The sequence below is a fragment of the Pristiophorus japonicus genome, chromosome 1 (genome assembly GCF_044704955.1).
Source record: "Pristiophorus japonicus isolate sPriJap1 chromosome 1, sPriJap1.hap1, whole genome shotgun sequence".
NCBI classification, from domain to species: Eukaryota; Metazoa; Chordata; class Chondrichthyes; family Pristiophoridae; genus Pristiophorus; species Pristiophorus japonicus.
This window is the reverse complement of record NC_091977.1, coordinates 354,720,388-354,736,373: the sequence shown is the minus strand read 5'-3', so window position 1 is coordinate 354,736,373 and position 15,986 is coordinate 354,720,388. Positions and strand designations below refer to the sequence as shown.

General features: G+C 42.6%; 1 protein-coding gene across 1 annotated transcript in view; it reads right to left on the bottom strand.

Annotated features, from left to right (window-relative positions):
- Window positions 1-253: 253 nt before the first annotated feature.
- Window positions 254-15,986, bottom strand: part of samd12 (sterile alpha motif domain containing 12) — a 394,516-nt gene continuing 378,783 nt past the window's right edge. The window contains exon 5 of the mRNA XM_070874928.1: window positions 254-1,497. Coding sequence (XP_070731029.1) covers window positions 1,475-1,497 — 23 coding nt within the window. The 3' untranslated portion in view covers window positions 254-1,474. The remainder of the gene's footprint in view (window positions 1,498-15,986) is intronic.

Sequence of the window (15,986 nt, the reverse complement as noted above, 5' to 3'; positions counted from 1 at the left end):
AGTAGATTTGTATAATCAATAGGATCATCCATATTTTCTGCATGCAAATTGAACATATGCAGATATCATTGTAGAGAAAACCCTCCACTAATTTAAAAATAGAACTTAACAATATACACTATAAGCATATGAATCATACAGTTTGTTATCTGTAAGACAGGTTTGTATGATTTGTACATACGTTAATTCAGAAAATATAAATCCAAATTTGTTAGACCATACCTTTCAGTTATGGAGAACTAAAGATCACATTTATAAAAGTGAGAATATTTAAATATTCTTGAGTACCATACAGCTTGGGTGTTTGCAGAATTTTTTTAAAGCCACATTAAACAATTTATGGTAATAGGATTCTGCTTTTAACAATCTACACCAAACATTTTAGGAAAAAAATCTATTTCAATTCCCTCCACAGTGTATTTCTCCATGACACATTTCCGCAGACTGGGGAATTGCTACTATTTTCACCCATTCACAACTGACAAAATGATACCATGCCAATTGTAAATAAATTAAAGCTTTTTTTTGCAATGCAACTGATTAGTAAATCCCAGTACAAATCTGGAGCTTCCCCAACTTTGTTCAGTTTGCCAGATGTTGGGGACTGCATGCAATTTATGTAATGGAGAGAGGGTTGAGATGAAGGACTTCTCTCTAGAGGATAATGAAGGAGGACAAAGGGAAACATATATATATATATATATATATAAATAATATATATATGTGTGTGCTTATGTTAGAAAGGGGGACCACAACAAAGCTGTATTAGCAATCAGCCATGAGCTTGAATGCACACCTCAATGCTTCTGCACCCTACAATTTAGGAGTCTGCAAAACAATGAAAAGTGGTGCATTACCTAATGGAAGCCTAATGAAAAACAATGATTGTGGTGGACAGTATTATTTTTCAATTTATCACTTCAACTATTTTATTCCGAGGGCCAAGGTGAAAGCCAATCTCTTCCACCCTCTAATCCCTCCAATGGTTTAAATTTTTTTCTACAGAACCATTAAACATTACAGTACTTCATTCTCACTGCTCCCTCTTCAGTTATAAACGAGCACTGGCTTCTGGCATCACAAGAACTCAAGGGTGAAAAATGACATTTGAAGCTCATGCAAACTGAAGGTTTACCATACACCACCAACAGAATAATCAGAGCTTTGTTGACTCGAAGTATCTGATCGATCCAAAAAGATCAGCCGGTTCATTTAAATAATTGAAATTCTTGATGTTTTTAATATCTGGAAGAGTTCAATAATTCACATGTATGAAATGTACACCAATTCGATCCCAAATTCCATCTATTCTCAAAAGCTTCAGGAAAAGTTGTTCAGAGTATCGGTTTTCTGGTATAGAAGCATTGCTATCCTGTGCTGGGAGAGCACTTCCTGCTGGGACCAGAGAGTGGAAAGCCACAGTTCTTCTGTCTGTCTGTCAAGAATCAGCAGCAAGAGCTTCAGAAACACATGCTTATGATGAATTGTCCAGTGAAGCTGCCGGGAGAAAAAAAATAAAGTCAGCTCCAAGCACATAATATGGTCAATGTAATAATCTAAACAATCTGATTAGAGCAGAATGTAAAGCCTCCATACAAATACAATAACTTGCATTTATAATGCACCTTTTACATAGGAAATCATCCCAAAACACTTCACAGAGGCCTTCGGCAAAAATTGGAGGTCAAGCCGAAGAAGGAGCTATTAGGAGGGGTGATGAAAAGCTTGGCCAAAGAAGTGTGTTTTAAGGAGGATCTTAAAGGAGGAGAGGGAGGTGGAGAAGCAGAGTAGTCTAAGAGGGGGTATTCCAAAGCAGGGGTTAGAGGCAGTTAAGGCACGACCGCCAACAGTAGAGTGAGGGAGGAAATTGTAAAAAAAAAAGTCAGTCAGCAAAATGTAGAGTTTGGGGGGCTTTGTAGCGCTGGAGAAAGTTAGAGGATTTAAGAGATTTAAACCACAAGGATAAGAATTTTAAATTCAAGGTGTTGGGAACCAGGAGCCAATGGAGTTCAGCAAGGTTGAGGTGATGGGCGAGCAAGACAGTGTTTTGGAGGGTGGACGATGGGGGCCCAGCCAGGAGAGCACTGAAATAGTCAGATCTGCGGGGCAACAATAGGTGGAATGAGAGTTTCAGCAGTAGATAGGCTGAGGTAGGGGCAGAGGTGGAAGTAGCTAAGCAGCTGTTTCCCAGCTTTGGCACAGAGAAGATTAAAAAAAAAAGTTTATTTTAACTGATAGGAGGAGTGTTTCTCCCCCTGGCCTTCACTGCATAAGGGAACAGTTGTATTACCAGTACTCTTTCCCACCCGCTTTTCTCAAGTGTGCGATGGGTCACTACATTGACGAACCAATGCATAGTGCTATAGCCTGGTGGGATGTAGATTTGATCCAGTTCTTGATCTCTGGCAAGTTACTGTGGAGAGGCATTTAGAATAGACTAGGAAGCAAAGAGTAGTCACTAATCTTTTCTCGTGCATCTTGTAGCAGCCGTCTTGAGAGTGATGCAGTTGAAGGCTTATAAAAAGAACAATCTCTCTGTCATGGGAAATTGTGGTTTAGGAGACCAGATGTGGGGAAATATAGAGAAAAAAAGATACACAGCAACATACTTTCAATGTTCTTTTAAAATTTTAGAATTAAAAAAAAAAGTACTTCTTACAGTGAAGTTACCTTAAAAATAAAATTCCAACGACTATAATTTTTAATATTTCCTTTCATCAGGAGGTACATTGGGCCAAAAGGAAAGTGCAAGTTAATTACCATGTTTAATACCAATTTCCAGCAATGTCATTAATTATATTGTCACTTGAATACTGCTTTTTATGTTTTCTTATAAGCAGTAGAGTTAAACAATATAGTGATGCATTTCAAACAACAATGCTTTTTAAGACTATAAAATGAAGTATTCCAGTACTATTACCGCACTATGATTTATAATTTTGAGACATTGTTTCTTTGTTTTTACGAATTCCTATTTGCTGTGCAGAATTGTAATTGTCTATGACCTTTTGGGCTGGATTTTAATAGGGAAGGCGGGTTGGGAGTGAGGGGGGATTATTCCGAAGCAGTCGGAAAATCCGGGTGAACGGGTTTCCCACAGACCCTGCCGAATTTAACAGCAGAGTCCGATTTGCATGTGAAACCTCTGTCTCAGATTAGGATAGGGTGGGGATTGGTAGCTGTCAATTAGGCTGCCTGAAGGCAGGAACCCCTAAATTCTGCAGGACATTCGGGAAACCTGTTCTCCTGACCTCACAACATGCACCTCCGCATGGAACTCAGCTCCAAGATAAAGTCCAGGCCATAGTTTCAGTTCTGCATCAATGCAAACTGTGTGGGATGACACAGGCAGCAGAGTCACCTGAAATTAATTTAGGCAAGAAGTCTGGCACTGTTTTGGTTGAGGTTTAATGGCCATCAGTGCAAAAACCAAGTTTAAACCAAGTGGTCCACTGTACTCACTGGTTACTTTTTAAAAACTTAATTTTTAACCATTTAATGCGAGAGAGCCTACTCTGTTCTCAGTCAACATTGAAATTTAACTGGCAGTTAGGTTTGCAAGTATGCACTGGCAGAACTCTTTTTCCTGGCCAGAATCTGGTCTGCTGCATTCACCTTCAACAGGCAGCAGTCCACAACCAGTAGCTTTGTAGCTCTCAAACTGCTACCATAATAATCCCATTTGTTATCCATGGTTTGTGCTGTACCTCCTGACCCAGTCAAAATCAACAGACCATAGAGGTTTGGGGGTGAGTGGAGGGGGAGAGCAGAGGAAATCAGAGTGTATGCCCAGAGTGGAGCTCAAACTAGGTCTTGCATCCCAACACCCAGCAGACTAGCATATCCCATGGACATTTATTTTTAAATGACCAAAAAGATAAATCATCATTCTCTTAAAAAGACTGTGGGCAGGTGACCTGCTCCCAGCATGCTGCCTATGCCTCTGTTGAGCCAATCACTAGGAAAAGCAGACTAATATTCATGTCTCTGTTAATTTTGCTTTACTCCATATGGGCTTCCAGCACTTGGCCCATCACTTAGCTCCAATGGAATGCTGAATTAGGAACTCATTTGTGTGGATAACTGAAGGCAGTCAATAGGTTGCCAAAGTACTGTGGTGCCCTAATGTCTATCCCATAAATAGCTATTGAGGTTGCTAGATAAGGTCTATGTGATATAGGTAGTTAGATATTTGTGATTACCAATTGCAAGAGCCAAATGTTCAATTTGTGATTCCAATGAAAAGTTCTACCAGATGAACCTTTCTTTTTCTAAAAAATACACACCAATTCTCACCCCTCTCCAAATGGACATTATTCATGTGCAAGCCCCAAAGATGAGTATCAGCAGGCTCTTTGGCCACAGGTGCAAAGCTGAGCCCAATCGCATCTTGACTTGCTGTTCACATATGTGAACTTCCAGCAGGGATCAGAGAATCGCAGTCATGAATGGTTGATTTTCCCTTGACCAACCTAAGGCACTTGAGATCAATTTTAACTGAGATCAATTTTAACACTTCTATCATCACCCTTGCCAAAATCAGTGATCTCAGCACTTATTGAAAATCAAACCTTTTTGGCCTATATGGCTCACCTACTCATTTGATAAACTCATTGAATTATTGTGGTTGGCAGCAGAAATAAAATGACCATGAAAACTGCCAGGGTATTTTTCAGGGAAGGAAAGTTGCCACCCCACTCAGTCTGGCCTATAAGTGACTCCAGTCCCACACTACGCGGTTGACCTTTAATGCACTGGTGGCTTATCAAGTCACTCCATTGTTAAAGAAAAATGGCAATTTCAAGGCAGTGGCCCACTATCACCCTCACAGGGCAAATAGGAGTGGGCAATAAATGTCTTGCCAGTGTTGCCCATATCTGGAGAAAAAAACCTTGTGTATCAGCTGGGTAGCAGTGGGATGTGGAGTCTTCAACATGTAACATAGGATCTCGTAAAATATTTTTCAGCCTCAGGATTCTGATGGCTGTACATTCTCCTATACAATTGCTTAAACATTCTAATCACCTGATTGTGTTATATCTTTGTAGGACACCCTGCCTTTTATTCTCAGCAGCATTAAAGACCAGCCTAGTTAGTACACTTATAATTTGAGTTACCAGATAACAGTGCAGCACCTATGTATTGCCAGGTATTTCAAGAATCACCTAAAACTTTGCTTTGGTATGAAAACCACTATCAGTTCTAATAATAGGGTTAGGTTTACACAAGTACTCCAAATGTTAAGACAGCAAGAATATTTTCTAAAAATATCTATTAAAGCCTAAATTTTAATGTAATTTACAGAAGATACTAGGATATGAATTCTAATTGTGCTGTAGATATTTTGCTAGACACCACATATAACTGGAGCCTAAGAAAAGGAAGATTTCCACTATACACTAGGTGCAGCAAAATCAAATTCACTTACAAGGTTCAGGTTTCTAACTTTGCTAAACTTAGAATAAAGAGGAAATGTTAGTTTATTTAGTATTTTACTGCTGCAGTGTTCAATTTTTGCAATTAAATGCCTGTGAACGATAGTAGCCTTCAGGGACAAAATTGGAGCACAACACTGCACCCTAACTGGAAATTTCACTGATATTTTCTGACTGCTCCTTTGGAAAAATGAAACTATAGTCTTATGCTCAAGGCTGGAGACAGCCAACATCTCATTTTGTTTTCTTGCGTCTCCAATTTGTTGTTGTAATTTTCTGTTTATCTACATGCCTGTTTTTTTGTTGTCTCTACTTCATTTGCTACTTAAGTAAAAACAGAGGTCTGTACTTTTGTTCCTAAATTCTCTCTCATTTACATTGAAAACATTCAGAAGACTCAAACTTTGGTTTCCAGGGAATGAGGGATGGAACAAGAGTGGGAACAGTCTCCAAGCTGTTGTTTTGCATTGCCTGCTGGCTGATTTAACGTGCACTGCCAGATGCCCGAGGATCTTTTCACATGTTTTTGACTACAAGTAGCACATGGCTCAGCAAGAGCAGCATGCAAGAAAAAAAAGGAAAATAAAATTAGTGATAAAAATAAATAATTTATGTAATTACCCATATATTATACAAGATAAATATTTTAGCTGAATGCCTAGGGATTCTCCCTCTTACCCTTAATGTTTTTCACCTTAATGTTTTTTTTTAAATTCTTTCCTAAAGTTATGATATAAATGAAAATAAAATCAAGGAACAAAAGAATAAATGAGTGTTTTAAAGCCTGGCCTTACTTCAAACATTTTGCCTCCTGATTTTTAAAATGCAATTGTAGGCTGTTTGCCACCTTCCGTTCTCTTTAGGCCAGGAAGGTGGCAATTGAGAGTTGAATGTGAGCAACATCAACATTCTGATCATCCAGCTGGAAGCACAATTCCAACAATCAGTGTTCCTTCATTCTACCCCGATCACATTTCAATGGTGCAGTGCAGAGCATGCCTCAATTAGGGTTTTCGCTGAGAACCCAGGAAATCATTCAGCTAAACAGAAGACATTGATATGCAACATGCAATGTTGAGTTCAAACCTTCAACCTTTTAAACGAAAGCTGAATAAATGACATGTAAAATATAGATTTATACACATCAATGCTACATAACACAACACCCTGGTAAAAACACAAATTTTAAGTCAATGCCTTTTTACCGAATAGCGTAATACTGTGCTTACATAAAAAATGGTTGTAAACTCCTCTGAAAACATAACTCACTGCAGAATATATATTATATATAAATACACACATATATATATTTCTCTGTGTATGTTTATGTACACACACACACAAGTAAACCTACACTGAGAAATATACATCGACACAATGAAGATTATCGAGTTCTAGAATTTTGGAATAGTAACTGCAATCAGAATAGTGGAGAACCAATGTACAGAGGTTACGTTGAGGCTTTGGAATGCACTGTTCAGACTGCATTTTTGAATACGATGTACAATTTTGGTCATCGTGCTTCAAAATTGCTATATATGTAATAGTGGGGATGCAAATAGAAGCAAGAGAGGATAAGGTATGTGGCAAAATTAGAGAAGGCTATAGTTTACAACCTAGATAGAACAAGGTTAAGGAGATAGCTCACTAACACATAATCATCATCTGGAACAATTGCAAACAACATTTAACAGCAGCCAGCGTCTTAGTTTCGAGTTCTGCACTTTTGTTTTAAAGCCCCATGCCTCAATGGTGCATCGCTACATTAAGCCAGTAACTGAAGCATTTCTGCTAAGTTAATTGGGGGTTAGGACTTGCATCAAGCTACCCAGACAACGTCTGCTCTGCAATAGATTCCCCCTCTCTCTTTTCCTCCTTCCTCGCCCTGGCTTGTTTTAAGTGGTGGCAGCCATTACTTTTGTTCAATGGCAGCAGTGAGTTCAGGTAGATGGTGTGCTAGCCCTTCAGCCACGCCTCAAGTCGTTGGGACGTAGATAACTGTCAAGAGCTGAACACCATGTCTAATGTCAGAATGCAATGCCACCCACTTGAAGACTGTTTTTCTTCTACAGAAACACAGACTGACTCTTATTTTGATGACTCATTTGCCAGAGACTGAGCAAAAATAATTAGCAAGATGATGACCGCCTATGCTCTTCTTAAAGTTTCAATCCCTGGCCGATTGAGAAACCTGCCCAGTTTCTTCCTTTTCCTATGTCACAGAAAGTAAGTGAAAAGAAAACTGGTGAAGATGCAGAAAGAGAAAAACAAAATGAAGCAGGAGAAAGCGAATCTTAATTGAAGATGCGGAGTGTAATTGCAGTGTGTCATGTATGTACTTTTGGGATCACTAGCCACTAGATGGCGTCACTGTTGGAGGCCATTGGGCTGCATGCACGTGTGTGCAGCCCAAGTATAAAAGGCCAGCCATTTTGTATATTAGTCACTTTAGGCCTTATTAAAGCAGAGCCAAGGTTATACCTCTTGGAGTTACACAGTACTCAGTCTAACAGTTATTGCATACACAACATTTGGAGACGAGGCAACAGGCTCTCCATGTTCCGCTGGAAGATTGCCGCTGCTGACTGAATCCCGAACGGGCACCGGTTATAGATGAACAGATCTTGGTACGTGTTGATGCAGATGAGGCCTTTCGAAGACTTCTCCAGCTCCTACATCATGTAGGGCGAGGTCAGGTCCAGCTTGGTGAACGTCTTCCCTCCAGCCTGGGTCGCGAATAGGTCATCTGCCTTGGGTAGCGGGTACTGGTCCTGTAGCGAAAAACGGTTAATCGTTACTTTATAGTCTCCACAAATTCTAACTGTGCCGTCCTCTTTAAATACCGGGCCAATCGGACTAGGCCACTCGTTGAATTCCACCAGTGCGATGATGCCTTCTCGCTGCAGCCTGTCCAGCTCAATTACCACTTTCTCACGCATCATGTACGCTACCGCCCGTGCCTTGTGGCAGATGGGTCACATACCGGGAACTAAATGGATCTGCACTTTCACCCCCAAGAAGCTTCCAATGCCTGGCTCGAACAACGATGGGAACTTGCTCAGAACCTGGGCAAATGAGGCGTCGTCGATGGACGAAAGCGCTCGGATGTCGTCCCAGTTCCAGTGGATTTTTCCCAGCCAGCTTTTGCCAAACAACATGGGGCCATCCCCTGGCACAATCCACAGCGGGAGTTTGTGTACTGCTCCGTCATAGGAGACTTTGACTTCTGCACTGCCAATTACGGAGATTAGTTCCTTGGTGTAAGTCCTTAGTTTGGTGTGAATGGGGCTGAGCTTGGGCCTGTGTGCCTTTTTGCCCCACAGCCTGTCGAAGGCCTTTTTACTCATTATGGACTGACTTGCACCCGTGTCCAGTTCTAAAGATACTGGAATACCGTTCAGTTCAATTTTCAACATTATTGCTGGACATTTCGTAGTGAATGTGTGAATCTCATACACTTCTGCCTCCTCAGTACGAGTCTCCAATTCAGCCTGATCCACAGTGGATTGATCTTCCTCTGCAATGTGGTGGTTTGCAGGGTTTGCAGGGTTTGCAGCTCACCTGCACATTCGCTGGAGGTGTCCCGTTGTTCTGCAACCGTTGCATGCATAGTGCTTGAAGCGGCACTGATGGGGCCAATGATCACCCCCGCAGGGCCAACAAGGTGTTAACTGCCTCGCATTAACGATTGATGGTGGACTCTGGGTCATCTGAGGTCGGGCAGCAGCAGCCGTCGTGTACGTTCTGCCATGTATATTTCTGCTCGAAACCGACATTATTTTATGCACAGTACTGGCCGAAACTTCTTTACTCTGCGAAATCTGCTTGGTGTTGTCGCTGGTGGACATAAATGCCTGGGCTATTGTTATAGCTTTACTCAGATTCGGAGTTTCTACAGTCAACAGTTTGCGAAGAATTGTCTCATGGCCAATGCCCAGTACAAAAAAGTCTCTAAGCATTTGTTCTAGGAATCCCTCAAACTCACAATGTCCTGTGAGGCGCTTTAGTTCGGCGACATAGCTCGCCACTTCCTGGCCCTCCGATCGTTGACACGTGTAGAACCGATATCTCCCCATCAAAATGCTTTCCTTAGGATTTAGGTGCTCCCGGACCAGCGTACACATTTCTTGATAGGATTTCTCTGTTGGTTTTGCTGGAGCTAGGAGGTTCTTCATGAGGCCATAGGTTGTTGCCCCACAGACAGTTGGGAGGATCGCCCTTCGCTTGGTGGCGTTTTCATCCCCTTCCAGCTCGTTGGCCACAAAGTATTGGTTGAGTCCCTCCACGAAGGCCTCCCAATTGTCCCCTTCTGAGAATTTCTCCAGGATATCAACTGTTCTTTGCATTTTCACACGGTTGTTCGTTACCTCGTCGCCAATTGCTATGCTCATAATAAAGGATGAAACTGAGTACTGTGTACAATGAGCAAGTGTGACCTTAGCTCCTTTAATAAGACTCCAGAGTGCATCTCGTGGGTGGCCTGCTTATATACCATGCTCCCAAGGGATGCTGGGATCCCTTGGGAATCCGACAGGTAGGCCCTCTGGTGGTAGTGTAATACAGGTTACGAGGGGTTAAATACATAATAATATCCAAGATGGAATCATCCGCCTGCAGTACCAGTGATTACAACCCCAATTCCCCTTTCAAAATTTGTCCCACAATTTGCCTTTGCTCTGTTACTGACCATCACAGCGTCCCCTTGGTCAGGTGGAAGGATCAGAGGAGCAGCTGCGGCCATAACTAGAGAGAGCTGGTTGGTGAGTATTTCTCTCTTATTCGCCAAAACTAGGGCATTGGTTTAAATTAAGATCCGTGATTATAGATTAAAAACTATAAATAGAAAATTGATTGATATCTCAAAGCTGAAAATCCAAAATAGTTAAATAAAATACAAGGCAGCGGACCCGAGCAGAGGTGGAGCAGTGCGGTAGAGAAGCAGGATTAAAGAGTGCGGTGAGCGGGAACAACTCAATAGAGGCAAAAATTGTCAGAGAGACGTCGGCTCAAGAGAAACAGCTGATTCGTCAATAGCCAGTCAGTGCTTTTGTCTTCTATTTTTAAGTTTATCTCAAAATCAAATAGTTCATAGTTTCGTTCATAGTCAAATAAATAGAGGCATGGCAGGGCAGCTCAGTCCCGTGGATTGCACATTCTATGCCATGTGGGAAGTCCTGAATTCTTCAGGTAGCCTGGATGACCACATGTGCAGGAAGTGTCACCAGCTACCGCAACTTGAGCTCAGGGTTTTGGAGCTTGAGTGACGGCTGGAGACACTGCGGTGCATCCGCAAGGCTGAGAACTTTGTGGATAGCACATTTCTAGAGGTGGTCACCCCGCAGCTTGAGTAGGCAGAGAGGGAGTGGGTGACCGCCAGATAGAAGAAGAGGACTAGGCAGATAGTGCAGGAGTCCCGAGTCCATCTCACTCTACAACCGGTATTCTCTTCTGAGTACCAGTGGGGGTAATGGTGGCTCTGGGGAGTGCAGCCAGAGCCAAGTCAACAGCAGCACAGGTGCCTCAGCTGCACAGGGGTACAGGATGAAGAGTGGAAGAGCAATAGTGGTAGGGGATTCGATAGTCAGGGGAGCAGACAGGTGTTTCTGCGGCCGCAGACGTGACTCTAGGATGGTATGTTGCCTCCCTGGTGTCAGGGTCAAGGATGTCATCGAGCGGTTGCAGGGCATTCTGAGGTGAGAAGATGAACAGCCAGAGGTTGTGGTCCATATTGGTACCAATGACAGAGGTAGAAACAGGGATGAAGTTCTGCAGGCAGATTTTAGTGAGCTAGGAGAGAAATTAAAAAGCAGGACCTCAAAGGCAGTAATCTCTGGATTACTCCCCATGCCATGTGCTCGTGAGTACAGAAATACGAGGATAGGACAGATGAATGCGTGGATGGAAAAATGGTGCAGGGGGGAGGGCTTTGGATTCCTGAGAGACCATTTCTGGGGGAGGTGGGACCTGTATAAGCCGGACGGGTTGCACCTCAACAGAGCCGGGACCAATATCCTCGTGGGGGTGGGGGGGGTTGGGGGGGAGGAGGAAGCTTGTGCTGTTGGGGAGGGGTTAAACTAGCTTGGAGAGGGGATGGGAACCCGAGAATAGATTCAGAAGGGAGCGAAGCACAGCTCGAATTGGAAAGCAGAAAAGTAGAATGTGGTATATATTCAATGATATAGACTTGAATGTAGGGGGTATGATTAAGAAGTTTCCAGATGATACAAAAAGTGTCTGTGTGGTTGATAATGAAGAATAAAGCTGTCAACTGCAGGAAGATATCGATGGACTGGTCAGGTGGGCAGAACAATGGCAAATGGAATTCAATCCAGAGAAGTGTGAGGTAATGCATTTGGGGAGGGATAACAAGGCAAGGGAATACACAATAAATGGCAGGACACTGTTTTAGAGGAACAGAGGGAGCTTGGAGTGCGTGTCCACAGATCCCTGAAGTTAGCAGGCCAGGTAGATAAGGTGGTTAAGAAGGCATACAGAATACTTGCCTTTCTTAGCCGAGGCATAGAATATAAGAGCAGGGAGGTTATGCTTGAACTGTATAAAACACTAGTTAGGCCACAGCTGGAGTACTGCGTGCAGTTCTGGTCACCACATTACAGAAAGATGTGATTGCACTAGAGAGGGTACAGGGGAGATTTACAAGGATGTCGCCTGGACTGGAGAATTTTAGCTATGAGGAAATACTGGGTTTGTGTTCTTTGGAAATGGCCTCCTTCCATGCTGTAAATGTCTATGATTCCATGATTCATGATGCTGAAATAAAAGCCACCATCAAGCAAACTTTCCAATCCAACTTTATATATCCATCCATCCAATAAGACATCAAGAAATCAACTAACTTGAACCCTTAAGCTATGTTTATATAGTGAAGAGTTACTACCAGCATTGAGAGGAAGGGAATGGCACTAAGTGGCCTTGGAAGTTGAGCAATACTTGCTCATCAGGACAGACAAGCACCAAGATGTAAACTGGAAGATATACTAGTCAGGCAAATTAATTGGAGTTCCAATGTTAGTAATGAATTGTGATTCACTGAGAGTATCAAAGGCATGGCTCCAATTCAGCTTGCCGGCATTTACTGATTGAGGTAGGTCATAAGACATGCTCACCAAATTTTAGATTCATATGTTCCTCAATGGAACAACACAAAGAAAGATGCGAGGTTCTCACATCTTCCTTTTCTTTTTCTTTGTTTCTCAAACAAGTATTCATAATTTCATTGGGAAAGGCTTCCATTTATATTCCTGCTCCCGCACCGTTATCTCTGAAGTCCCCCAAGGACCTATTGTTGGTCCCCTCCTAATTCTCATCTACATGCTGCCCCTCAGTGACATCATCCAAAAAGACACCAGGTTCCACATCTACGCTGATGACACCCAGCTCTCCCTCACCACAACCTCTCTTGAGCCCTCCAATACCTCTGATGTAGTCAGGGTGCTTGTCCGATATTCAGTACTGGATGATCAGAAATTTCTTCTAATTAAATATTGGGAAGACCTTTGACCCCCCACTACAATCTCCGTTGCCTAGCCACCTACTCCATCCCCCTCCCTGGCCATTGTCGCTAACTGAATCAAACTGTTGCAACCTTGCCATCCTATTTGACCTTGAACTCAGCTTTCAACTCCATATCCGTTCCATCATTAAGATCGTCGACTTCAACCTCCATAACATCGCCTGTCTCCACCCTTGTCTTGATTCATCTGCTGCCGAAACCTTTACCATGCTTTTGTTACCTCCAGACTTGACTATGCCATTGCTCTCCTGGCCGGCTTTCCATCTTCCACCCACCATTAACTTGCGCGCATCCAAAACTCTGCTGCCCATACCCAAACTTGCGGCAAATGTCACTCACCCATCACCCGTGTTCACTGACCTACATTGGATCCTGATCCCCGAATACCTCGATTTTAACATTTTCATCCTCGTGTTTAAATCTCTCCATGACTTTTCCCCTCCCAATTTCTGTCACTTCCTCACACCCTATAACACTCCGAGAACTCTGCATTCCTCCAATTCTTGCCTCTTGTGCATCCCCGACTATCTTCGCCCCATCATTGGTGGCCATGTTTTTGGCTGCCTGGGCCCGAAGCTCTAGAATTCCCTCCCTAAATCTCTCCACATCTCTCTTCTCCTTTAAGACACTCCTTAAAATTTACCTCTGACCAAGCTTTTGATCATCTGTCCCAATGTCTCTTTCTTTGGCTCGGAGTCAATTTTTTTGTCTGATTAGATTCCAGTGAAGCACTTTGGGACATTTTACTACATTAAAGGCACTATGTAAATGCAAGTTGTTGTTAAATAAATACCATTATGAAATCAGTACTGTAGAATTAAGCCTCTGTGTAAGTACGCTGAAGTGATTAAATGAGTAGCTTTCTATATTTGATTTGTACCTGAGGCCTGAAGGATAGCAAACATTGGCCCTGAAATTCCGGCCTCCCCGGGTCCGTATGGAGTTCCTACGGACTCGGGAAGGCATTGGAAATGCCGGTTTCCAGCGCACAATGCGCATGCGCTGGAAACCAGCATTTCCGATCTGTCAAGTTTCTGGCTTGACAGATCGTAGCCAGATTGGGAGCGAGGACATTTGTAAGTGCAAATTTCCGATATTTACGCTTACAAATGTCCTCAAAAATCTTGCACCTGAAAAAGCAGGCGCATAGCCTACTTTTACAGGTGCAAATATTTAAAAAAAAACAAAAACATCTAAAAATAATGTTATTAAAACATATATTATCATTAAAAACCCTCCCCACAACGTTACGTTTATTTTAAAAAACTTGTTAAAAAATCAGGAATTTTTTTTAAGACATTAATAACTTTAATTTAAATGAATGTGGTGTAATTATTTTCTATTTTTATTACTGGTTTGGGTGTTTGGGGCTGTGTTTTGGGTGTTTTGAGCCTATCACAATCATAATATTAGGAGTTTAGGACCCTGCGGAACGCCTAGTACTATGATACCTTACCTGATTGGCTGCCCAGAGCCATGTGATGCCAGCTCCAGCACTGCGCACGCCCCCACGTGCACGCGCTGCGACTGCCAGTCGAAGGAGGCCACAGACTCGGAAGTGCGGATGTGGGCAGTAGCTTAAGGTAAGTGCAGATTTTTTCTCTAAAATGCCCGCGGGAAGGCCATATCGGAATTTCAGGGCCAATATCTAAATATTAAAAAAGTGAGACATGTACTTTAAATTATAAGTCAGTTAGCCTTGCATCTGTAGTGGGGAAAATGCTTGAAACTTAACGTAGGATCTGCCAATGTTCAAACAGTTGATATGTCATAGAAATACAGAAAATAGGTACAGGAGAAGGCCATTCGGCCCTTCGAGCCTGCACCACCATTTAATATGATCATGGCTGATCATGCAACTTCAGTACCCCACTCCTGCCTTCTCTCCATACCCCCTGATCCCCTTAGCCGTGAGGGCCACATCTAACTCCCTCATGAATATATCCAATGAACTGGACTCAACAACTTTCTGTGGTAGAGAATTCCACAGGTTCACCACTCTCTGGGTGAAAAAGTTTCTCCTCATCTCGGTCCTAAATGGCTTACCCCTTATCCTTAGACTGTAATCCCTGGTTCTGGACTTCCCCAACATCGGGAACATTCTTCCTGCATCTAACCTGTCCAGTCTCTTCAGAATGTTATATATTTCTATGAGATCCCCTCTAATTCTTCTAAATTCCAGTGAGTATAAGCCTAGTCGACCCAATCTTTCTTCATATGTCAGTCCTGCCATCCCAGGAATTAGTCTGGTGAACCTTCGCTGCACTCCCTTAAAGCAAAAACGTCCTTCCTCAGATTAGGAGACCAAACTGCGCACAATATTCAAGGTGTGGTCTCACCAAAGCCCTGTACTACTGCAGTAAGACCTTCCTGCCCATACACACAAATCCTCTCGCTATGAAGGCCAGCATACCATTTGTTTTCTTTATTGCCTGCTGTACCTGCATGCCTATCTTCAGTGACTGATGCACCATGACACCCAGATCTCGTTGCGCCTCCCCTTTTCCTAATCTGTCGCCATCCAGATAATATTCTGCCTTCCTGTTTTTGCCACCAAAGTGGATAACCTCACATTTATCCACATTATACTGCATCTGCCATGCATTTGCCCATTCACCTAACCTGTCCAAGTCACCCTGCAGTCTCTTAGCATCCTCCTCACAGCTCACACTGCCACCCAGTTTAGTGTCATCTGCAAACTTGGAGATATTACAGTCAATTCCTTTGTCTAAATCATTAATATATATTGTAAATAGCTGGGGTCCCAGCACTGAACCTAGTCACTGTCTGCCATTCTGAAAAGGATCTGTTTATTCCCACTCTTTGCTTCCTGTATGCCAACCAGTTCTCCATCCATGTCAATACATTACCCCTAATACCATGTGCCTTAATTTTGTACATTAATCTCCTGTGTGGGACCTTGTCAAAAGCTTTTTGAAAGTCCAAATATACCACATGCACTGGTTCTCCCATATCCACTCTACTAGTTACATCCACAAAAAACTCGAAGATTTGTC